This window comes from Sinocyclocheilus anshuiensis, unplaced genomic scaffold (assembly GCF_001515605.1).
Source record: "Sinocyclocheilus anshuiensis isolate Anshui unplaced genomic scaffold, SAMN03320099.WGS_v1.1 scaffold719, whole genome shotgun sequence".
NCBI classification, from domain to species: domain Eukaryota; kingdom Metazoa; phylum Chordata; class Actinopteri; order Cypriniformes; family Cyprinidae; genus Sinocyclocheilus; species Sinocyclocheilus anshuiensis.
The window spans coordinates 123,171-134,785 of NW_015552643.1; the positions used below are offsets into that span (position 1 = coordinate 123,171).

An 11,615-nucleotide genomic window follows, 5' to 3' on the forward strand; every position below is an offset into this window, starting at 1 on the left:
ATTTTCTCCATACTCTTTCTGCAGCTCTGATCTTAGAACGATGCTCACGGAGAACATCAGATAGCCAAGGGGCAGAAGAGGTGGTACGAGCTGGCCTGGAAGACAAGGTGTCAGTGTCTAAACAAGATGTAAGAGTGGAGCAGAAAGTATCAGTAGCACTGTTAACATTAAGAGATGATAACTGGTCAGGGGAAGGAAGCAAAGATGAAATCATAGCAGATAGCCGGGAGGGTGAGAATGAGCGTAGGTTACGTCGAAAAGTGACATGTGTAGGGGTATGTGTAGTGCTGTGGATAAAATATAGTGTGGATAAAATATAGTGCTGTCAAACGATTAATTGCGATTAATCGCATACAAAATAAAAGTTTTTGAGAATGAGAATGAACTTTATTGCCAGGTATGTTTCACATACGAGGAATTTGTTTTCATGACAGAAGCTTCCGCAGTGCAACAGAATGACAGCGACAGAACAAAAACACAGATAATAAAAGAAGAATAAAAATAAATAAATAGAACAAGTAAATAAGGAATAACAATATATAAATTGACAATTGTATGTGCAGGTATATTACAATAGACAGTTTTGTATGTACAGGTATATTATGTGCAAATTTGAGGTGTAGACTAAGTATGTGTGTTAGATAAATAAGTGTATGAGTGTATAAATAGTGTTGTGTGTTCCACAGTTATTGTCAAGTGTTCATGAGATTTTGGTTACAGAATTTATGTATGTGTACTGTGTTTATTTATTATGTATATATAAATACACACACATGCATGTATAGGTATATTTCAGAAAAATATGTTATGTTTATATTATTAAATCTATTTATATATATTATAAATTATATGAATATAAATATAGACATGTAAATACATGTAAATGTTTTCAAAATATATACTGTATGTGTGTGTATTCATATATACATAATAAATATACACAGAACACACACATATATTATGCAAACAAAAACTTTTATTTTGTATCGCGATTAATCGTTTGACAGCCCTAATATAAAGATGGTTATTTGGATTTGGAACAATATGAGGGTGAGTAAATAATGACGATTTAAATTTTGTGTGAACCATTTCTGTAGGATTCGAAGCGTTTCAAATATACAGTACCTACAGTAATACGCATAAAAACATTAATACGTATAAAAACATCTTGACAGCATCTGCAAAACATTTGGAATTTTTACATATTTGGTCTTCAAATGCTATTAGACATGATGAAAACAGTTTTGGTTCCATATTTGGCATCTGTCTGTCATCATAAACTGATGCTGAATAGTCTAATAACTACGTACCCCATTTGAAACTGTGGAATGTGTGTGTGATAGACATATAGGCGTGCTTTATGAATCACAACATGAAGAGTATGCATACTTGTCATACTTGTTCCTTTAACAGGAAAGAAATAGATACCTCCTTTTTACTGATAATGACACTTATGACACACACTTCCCTTAAGGCAAGAATTCACACTAACACACAAAACATCCAATAATAGTAAGTAGTGTTACCAATTTTGACCAGACACACTTTCACCTACTGAAAACTGAGTAGGTTGATCTTGTGGGTGTTTCTTCCACTATGGGTAATTTCGTCTTTTTAAACTTTTAGTAAACAAACTTTATTAAAATAACATTTTCGAATGTTTCTTTAACATTAATATTTAACAAGTAACACTTTGACACATGCATGCATCACAGGAGATTTCTTTTATTGTTTTATTTTATTTTCTTAAACCATCGTGCCATTTCCACCACATCTGAAATCAGCAATCATTTTGTTGCAGATTAAACATTTTTAATTATTTTTTTTTTTTTCGCATTATAGCATTTTATGTACAATAGATACAATTAAATAGTATTTTCAGTCTTTTTGCATAATTTGCCAAAATTACAGCTTGGTGCCCAATAAAAATATTCAGTTTTTTAAATCATATTTGCCTTGGTTTTTTTCTTATTATCTTTGCACATCACATGATTCATATTTAATTATCAAACTCTTCACTAACACTGTTGTCTACATCATAACTAAGTACAGTAACTTGGAAAAAAAATGAGGGGCAAAATTGTTGGTGGTTGTGATAATGACACCAGAGTTAATTTATTTAAGATTTTAGATTATCGTAGTTTTAAGTTAACACACAATTATTCATATTTTTATTAATAGATTTCATATTTTAACCATTTCATAGTGATAGATTTTCATATTTTAAAATTAAAAGTGGGACAAGGGTAAAACTATAGAAATATATAGATAAAAATATAGATAAGACTATAAGATGAAATATAAAAATATTAAAATCTATATCTTTTGAAATTTGAAAAAAATGGCAAAAAGAAATACTGAATGCATGGTAAAATTTTTCCAAGACCATTTTAATGTGACCTTCATAACAAAAAGTGATGATAAAAATAAAAAAAATGCCCATAACAAAAGAAACTACCCCGTGGTGTCTGTTGTCTATGTTTTTCACACTTTTATGGTAAACTATCCTCATATATTTGAAGCAAAAGTATTTCTTACCAGTCTCCACAGCCTCTTTCATGTAGACCGCACAGTATGGATTGAGTACTTCTTCATGGTAGGCAAGCCCAGGGTCCATCTCAAAACTCGAAAAACCAATCCTCAGGAATGGAGACATGACTGTAAACTCCCAGATCCAACAGCAATAGCCTCAGATATACAGTTTCCCGTGAAAGTATGGTGTTTAATTCCACTGTAAGGATCTTCTGTATAGTGATGTACTCCTATTTGGTATTTATTTTCATATTTGTGATGTCCGATGTATGGGTTTTGAATCTCAAGTGGCTCAGTAGAGGGGCAAGTACTGTACAAATATAAGTCTGGAATGGTGGTTTCCTTAGCTCCCTGGTATCCAAAGTAATATTTTTTTCAATCAAAGTGTTTAAATTGGTCCTTTGTCCATCAGATCCGGCTCTCTTATAGCCACTGTTTTAGAAGGAATGATGTTGGGATGAAACAGTTGAAAGTCTACACAAACAGAATAAAATATAATAATTTCAAGCATATTAATTAAAGTACAACAATAAAGAAATAAAAATAGCAAATTAATTCAAAATGACAACAATATATTTATATTAAATGAAACTTAGTAAATGGATAAAAAGTTGTAGTATATTATATACAGTATATTAGCAGTTTTAGCAGAAAAAAAGAAAATAATGAATTGCGAGCACTTTATTTTAATTTAGTTTTAGTTTAATTTATAACATAAAATAACACATCATTAGTACATTCAATATTTCAATGGTTTAAAATGTTATGACATTTTGATTTTCATTTTTTAATGTTCATATACAACTCATATTTGTCAATAAAGTCACATAAACTCTTAAAAAATAAAGGTTCCAAAAGGGTGTTTTTGCAGTGATGCCATGGAAAATCCATTTTTGGTTCCCAAAAGAGCCTTTCAGTGAACAGTTCCTAAAAGAACCATTTTGAAGAACATTTTAAAAATCGAAAGAACCTTTTTCAACTGTAAAGAACGTTTTCTGCATTTGAAAGTTTCCATGGATGTTCAAGGTTCTTCAAAGAACAATTGATGCCAATAAAGAACCTTTATTTTTAAGAGTGTATTAATGATACTGTTCAATTAAGTCTCCTTAAACCATTAACTAAAGCCCAGATGCAAAAAAGCATGAACAACCCGGTTGTGAGGATCATTCTCATATGCTCTCTGTCTAATGGAAACACAGCTAAAGACACGCTTTAACTTCTTTCCATACTACACATGCCCTTTAAATTAACATGACACAAATTTACACCAACCAATGTCATAAACTAAGCAGAAAACACACTTGTTAAACAGTTGGACCACAGAACCACAGGAAACACTTAGAGAGTACTTACCAGTTAAAAGCTGTAAGGTAACTGGTGAAGGGAGAGAACCAGAGAGAAAGAACTATTAATAGATGTGAAATATAAAACTCCCATCCCAACAGCCTGCCAGGATTCACTTCCCTGCTGAGTCACAGCCAAACATACAATACTAAAACACACGTCATGGTCACACATTTACACTTTGCTCAAACTGGATGTGTATGTTATAGTGCGCGATATTCATGTTACAAAAACAGAAACCAAACTAGATTTGTACTTTTTTTTTTTTTTTGAAAGAAAATGTGAGTGGCACTAACTCCCCGCCACATGCCACAACTAAGAAATACAGTTAAAAATCATTAACAAAATATTCTGGTTAAGCTCAAACAACAGCATCTGTGGCATAAAGTAAATTACCACATGAAATAAGTTAGATTCATGCTTAAAAAGAAAAATCAAAGTTACAATGCAAGTGAATAAGGCCAATTTTGGAAGCTTTTCAAAATTTTAACTTAACAGAAGTTACAGTTGTAGAGTTGTATAGCAGTAAGATGCTGTGTAGGTATAAAGTGATTAACGCTTTAGGTTTTTAGCATTACGTTGTCGTGAAATTGAACATAACTTTACACGAAATAGGTTAGTAAGCGATTTTACCACATTAAAATCATGTACACAAAATATTAACAGTACATCTTGTAGCTGTACTATTAAAAAAGTGAGCATTTTAATGTTTATGGATTGGCCCCATTTAATTCCATTGTAAGTGCCTCAGATTTTTACTTATTTCAAAAAAAAAATTTTACTTGGTAATCAACATTACTAGATGGTTGCTAGGGTGTGACTAAGAGTCTCAAATTTTCAGCTGCTTTATCATATCATAATGTAAGAATTGTAAGTGATTAACAGATTATTTAAATGATATAGGAAGAAAATAACAAACTAAAATCGAATGTGTTAACAGAATATATATATAGGCCTGTCGCAATAATCAATATATCGACTTATCGCGCAATATATGTACATGACCTCAATAATTTTTGGTGACGCAATATATCGCCCATTATATTTACTTTAAATATAATTAAATTGAATTCAAATTTTTTTTCAATATATTAAAATTAATGTCATCATGTTTTGTACATTCCACTTGCGCCTGTGTCTTTTGCAGCTTCTCGTACATAACGTGGTGTAGTCATGAGGTGCTAGTTCTAATTTAAAAAATGCTTCTTTATGCATTTTTCTTTTTTTGTACTCGTTACTTTGCACTTTTTGTTAGAAAATGTTTATTTACTATTTATTCAGGTTTTTTAAGGTATCTAATATTTTGAGACTTAATTTCCATGATCTAAATATTCTTAAAAATTAAAAGTTTGTTGTCATTTGGAAGTGTGTAGGCCGCCTTGCATTATTATGCTGTTACATTACGATTATATATTCAGTGGCATAAAATGGTCTTTAAAAGGACAATAATATCGCTTATCGCAATTATTTCTGGGGCAATATATCGCACAACAAAAAGTTGTTATCGTGACAGGCCTATATATATATAAAATTAAAAACCAGATTGTTAAGTGTGTTATTTCAGTACAACAATATGCATAACATACTTTTTTCTTAACTCAAGTTTCTCAAAACTCTGTCTTATAAACTCTCTTTCTTGCTCTAAATGTGTTACTGCCAAGTATTTCCTGTCGTTTGACTGACAGCTCAAACCGCACTTCCTGCATCATTGAAGGACTGTAGCGCAGATAGCGAGCTGGCCCTCTTACCTGCCTCTGCTACCAGGATAGAGAGAAAAGACAAACAACAGTAGACAGACAGAAAGAACACAGCTGGACACAGACAGACACTTTAATGTCATAACTTTATAGTAAGTCTTTATTGGCTCTATGAAGGTGATATTTCATCAAACAGTGTGTGGGGTCAATACTGACTCCAGAGTCGACACAGTTGAACTATCCCAGCATGTGAAAGCTGCAGGGGTGGAAGAAGTGTGGGATCAAAGCACAAACGCCTCCAATGAACTCACATACACTAGACTGGACCGAACTACAAATACATTTGACCTTTCGCAAGCCACTCGGGAGGTTAGACTCATGAGGCTCGTTAAAGGAATATTCCATGTTCAATACTTAAGACTCTGTGGCTCAGTTACCACAGAAAATCATTCTCAACTCTGTTCGTAAAAACAAAAATGTTTTTACATTAATCCACATACAGTGGAAGTCAGCAGGCAAGTAAACCTTGAAGTGTTTATAAGCAGAAGTGTAAAGGTTGTTTTTTAACGCACTTGTAATAATTCCTCTGTACAAAAATTTTTTATAAATAAATAAATGTTTTTTGGGATTTAGTCATCTAAATTGTCTTTTTGAGATGGCACTACTTTTCTTCTCTCCTTCTCTTCTCTTTAAAGGTTCCCAAATGGAAAAAAATAGTAGCTTCATTAGGCATTGGGATTTCAATCTGAAGAATTTCAATTAGCAGAATTTGGAAAACCCTTCACTGAAAAAAAAAAAAATCATGCACAAATTGATCAGTGTACTTGGAGTTACATAAGGCTAAGGACTCAGACAATAAAACCAACTCACAGCATCTCGGTTTCTCCTCTCATTAAACTCTAAACAACTGCAATCAAACAGAGTGGAAAAATGAACATTTCTCCTCATTACTCTGAGCATCAGTTTCAGTCTTGCATGTCTGTTTTTCTGTCTGTCTGTGATCAGCTCATTTATAAATATTTATTGCAATGTGTATTTATAAATTCAACTTTTCATGGAACAACAGCTTCATCAAGGTTGTGATTTGCAGGAAGGACCCTTTATTTAGCAGTATAACTGCATTTCGGTAAATGATGATGCATCTCCGCTCTGATGAAAAACATCATTACTCATTTGAGTGGCATTACTCATTTATTCTAATTAATAATTTTAAGATCAGTTGTGACTAAGCAAAAGCTCTCAGCTATCTATGCAGTTGTTGTATGTGTTTCTGCAAACTACTGTACATTTATTTCATTGGAAGTGATCATTGTTTTGCAGTTGATTGAGGCCCTTATTCAATGTGCTGTGCGAAATCATGCTACTTCAAACAGAATTTCATGGATTCACAAACCCAGAATCCTTCCCCCTTGCTTCAAACATCAGACACAGGAATAAAGCACCAAATCAGCCGATATAAAACATCTAATATTTTTCTCCTCTTGAGCATCTTAAGAATGCAGCCAGGACACGACGAAGAACATTTAGAATGAAACGTGAATAGTCAAATGGTTAATTTTCTCTAATCAGGGATGATTGCTCGGCAAACATACTACAGATGGAAGCAAGAGAAACAACATCAACCACATCTTCTCTTCTTCATAAACAGACTAGGAAGATGTTCCAGCATTCAAGGCTAAGAGGTTTCAAAAGCCTTTTGAGGCACAGGCATTGAGATGCTGCTCTCTGTTTCTTCCACTCTTTCAAAGAGTTTTCATTCTTTTATTAGACAAGGGAATTAATTTTCAAAATCCTCCCTAGATTTAACCCCTCCTCTTCAGAAATATTCCCTTAAAACAAAAGTGCACACACTTTACAAAGCCAATGGATCCCTTCGTGCCACAGCTTGACTGTTCATAGAGAGATATACAATAGTGGGTAAGAGAATGAGAAGAAGATTGACCACAGGATTCTTCACAGTACTGTAAAAGTAAAGAAAACGATGAAGTCAGATGGCTCGGCTTAAGTAAAACACTGTAACGAATTACTCTGCCTTCAAAGCTCAGAGGTGTGAAAGAGAACATATTAAGGTAAATGGATTGACTGCTTGGAAGATTAGAGGAATTGTAGTCAAAGCTGATTAGAGAGAAAGGTAGTCAAAGTGGAGGAACCTGCAGAGAAAAAGACATTTCATATTTAATTTAAAGGAAAGTGATGTTTGATTCATCTTCCTTTTGTTTGATGTTAAGAATGAATCTACTGTGGTGGTGTTGGACGTTTAAACAGTTTAAAGATAGTTCCATCATGTCCCTTTCTGGTATCCTTGGCCAAAAGCTGTTTTTGCACTGATACCAGACATACGCATTTATTTTGAATAAATCTTTTAATTTGCATTTATCAAGTTACAATCAAAAGTTACAATCATTTTTTTTTATTATTAAATTATTTAATTAAACATAGTTCACACATTATATATATATATATATATATATATATATATATATATATGAAGAGTTTGAGGTGTGTTTGGGGTCGTTATCATGTTGGAATACTGCCCTGCGGACCAGTCTCCGAAAGGGAGGGGATCATGCTCTGCTTCAGTATGTCACTGTACATGTTGGCATTCATGGTTCCCTCAATGAACTGTAGCTCCCCAGTGCCGGCAGCACTCATGCAGCCCCAGACCATGACACTCCCACCACCATGCTTGACTGTAGGCAAGACACACTTGTCTTTGTACTCCTTACCTGGTTGCCGCCACACACGCTTGACACCATCTGAACCAAATAAGTTTATCTTGGTCTCATCAGACCACAGGATAGTGTTCCAGTAATCCATGTCCTTAGTCTGCTTGTCTTCAGCAAACTGTTTGCGGGCTTTCTTGTGCATCATCTTTAGAAGAGGCTTCCTTCTGGGACGACAGCCATGCAGACCAATTTGATGCAATGTGCGTCGTATGGTCTGAGCACTGACAGGCTGACCCCCCACCCCAAGATTCATATGCTTTTAAGAAATTAATACTAAAATTAATTGTATTCACATTAAATTGATAAAAAGTAACAGTAAATACATTTATCATATTACAAATGGTGATGATAATTAGAAATGTTTCTTGATCACCAAATCAGCATATTAGAATGATTTCTGAAGGATCATGTGACACTGAAAAGTGGAGTAATGATGCTGAAAATTCAGCTTTGCCATCACAGGTATAAATTACAAATTAATTTAATTTTTAAAAAGAAAAAAGAAAACCATAACTGTAAATTCACTGTTTTGTGTTTACGATCACATAAGAGACTTCTATTAAAAAAACGATTTTGAATGTTAATGTAGATCTAAATTAAACATAAATTAAGATATTATTGTATATTACTGTTAAAAATATAACCAAGACTGATGACAACATCTAATGTTTGCTAAATATTGTGAGACAATATTTCAATTCAAAAACACAACTACAGTGTTGTGCATTTCTATCTGAGAGGTAAAGGCAAAAACATGCATTTTCTATAAATAAACAGAAGAGGAAGTGTTTTTACAATCAAGGTTTTAGCACTATATATTGTATGGTGTCTATTGCGAATGTGCTAAAAATCTGATCTACATCTAGATAGCATCTTACACAACCATGCCATTATTCCATTGCCTTTTAACACCTAAAAAAGCAAAGTAACTACTAAAACGGACGAAAAACTGAAAAACATGTAGCACAATCACAAGATGTTTTTTTCAAAGCAAAACACCCTTTTATTCAAAACAATTATGTTTACAGCTGCTTTTATTCAGTTATTTGCTGTTATTGATGCTGGTATTGCATAATTGAGCTATTCTTGCACATGTTGGTTCATTGTAGTATATTTTTAACCCAAGGTTTTCTGCCACGAGGCTGTTGAAATAACATGGCACACTCCACAATCCAATCTTTGCATCGGTGTTTGAGGTTTAGTACCATGTTATCCTTTGTAAAGGAGTCAACATATAACCACTGAGCAGTACAACCTTCAGCCACACACACACACACACACACACACACACACACACACACACACACACACACATATATATATATATATATATATATATTTATTTATTTTTTTTTAATATATAAATCTTTTATTAACATCAATAAAAATAGGAAGTATCATGACAAACTTTTGCAGTTTGATAATTAGCTTTGAGTAAAGCTATTTCAGCTTCAGTACAATATACAACTGAGTATATTATAAAATGGAATATAGGAAAATACATAAATGTACTGGTTCAAAATGTCTTACAAACGATTGCAGTAAGTTATTTTAACTTAAATCACATAACACTGACATGATTTGTGCTCTTGGTTAAAATGTGGTTGGAAATTGCACTCTGATGTGAGTAAGATGTTCCAGTGCCCGACATTTGCAGTTCCTCTAATTCACACATATCATACTACAGGAAGGTAGTATGTTCACAATTTTCTTGTTATTTGATAGTTTTGGGTTTTTTTGGATTACCCCATTCCAAAAAAAAAAAGTGTATTTTTAATATGGATCAATTGCATACAATTATGTCTGCAAACATCACACACTGAATTCAGACACCGAAAAAGACATTATAAAGCACTAACTAAATCATAATTCTTCAGAAAAGGTGATTCTTTGGCAATAATAGTGTGATTTACAAGCAGCTTTTATCAAATTATTGGCAGAAAGAGGTCAGAAGTGATGTTTTGATATGATGCATAATGTCAACATCAGTAAGTACCATTAGTAAACAATAAAAATGGATTAAAAGAAGCAAAAGTTCAAAAGATATATCCAACAATCCACCAAAAAAAAAAAAAATCAAGTTAAATCTCTTCCATATCTCAGTTGTTTCTCTTATATTTAAATGAAATGAAATAGAGTGCATGTGAGACCTTTCTACTGTTGAAAGGACCCCAGTAATGGCTGAGCTCAGATTTGCCAAAATACCAAAATCTGCTATTAAAATTCACAAATCTCAACATTTCTTATCAACTTGTGGCAACTCATGTTCTCTCATTTTAGGAGAAACATCTCGGTCAACATTGATACTTCATATACTTTAAACATACTGTAACCCCGAGCTTTGAAAGAGCACCATTTGAGATATTAATATCATTTGAAACCTATAAAAGGGCTGCATTCACCACTTTGGTAAGGCTAAAGCCACTACAGTTCAGCAGGTATTAACTAACTTAAAATAGACCAATTAAGGCCAAAAAAAGTGCTCAAATACTGAACAAACAAGCTCTAAATCCTTCTATAAACTAAACATCCAGGCTTATGCTTCCAACTGCAACAAAAGCTCGTGATCCACAGCTTTTGCCACACTTGTGTGGGCATTGTAAGACAAAACAGTGTGAAAACATGTTTTCTTATAACTGAAAAAAAGCTTGATGCATACATCCCACACGTTGTTTTCTTTAAAAGATCAGCTTGTGTTTTTTAAAAGAGCAGGTTCTCAAATGCAAAGTTTACTTCTACACGGTTTTCTTCTACGTTTTGTGGTTTCCTGCAACTGCCACACGAACAGCTATAGCAAAGCCAACTGGATAAGTTAGATGTAGCCTACATCTTATTAGTGAATTTTATCTAGACAGTCAACAACAGTTACATCAGCAACACGGACAGACAGGCTGTCTCTTTTCTATTCATATTCTTAGCTCTTCTATTTATACGTATTGATTTTTAGAGTTAAACCAAGCTTCAATTTAATTTGAAGGTTCATACATAACGTACAGAGTATGAAAACAGCACTTACCGAGTGCAGCTCAAATGAACGCAGCTCTTCAGTGCAGTAGCCTACTCTGAAAGTACGCCTGCTTATGGAACTTCTGTAGACCTGCACGCACGTGACGCGCGCGTTTCACACTTCTCATCACACACTAAAGGAAGCAGAAAGAAATGGTGTGCGGTTTGCAGAATTGCACTCTTGGCTGCAAAAATATAGGTCGTTGCCTTTTATTGTACAGCATTGCTCAAAGTTCGTATGTTTAATTTTATGACATTAAAGGGGTCATATGATGCTTTTTTAAAGATCATTATTTTGTGTATTTGGTGT

The 11,615-nt window shown here is 33.4% G+C and overlaps 1 protein-coding gene across 1 annotated transcript in view; it reads right to left on the bottom strand.

The window, feature by feature from the left end:
* The window catches only part of prkcq (protein kinase C, theta), a 31,519-nt gene extending 20,137 nt beyond the window's left edge, over nt 1-11,382 (bottom strand). Inside the window, exons 1-3 of the mRNA XM_016458496.1 lie at nt 11,316-11,382; nt 3,886-3,906; nt 2,539-3,006 (exon numbers count right to left, since the gene is read on the bottom strand). Coding sequence (XP_016313982.1) covers nt 2,539-2,656 — 118 coding nt within the window. The 5' untranslated portion in view covers nt 2,657-3,006; nt 3,886-3,906; nt 11,316-11,382. The remainder of the gene's footprint in view (nt 1-2,538; nt 3,007-3,885; nt 3,907-11,315) is intronic.
* Between the last annotated feature and the right edge of the window lie 233 nt (nt 11,383-11,615).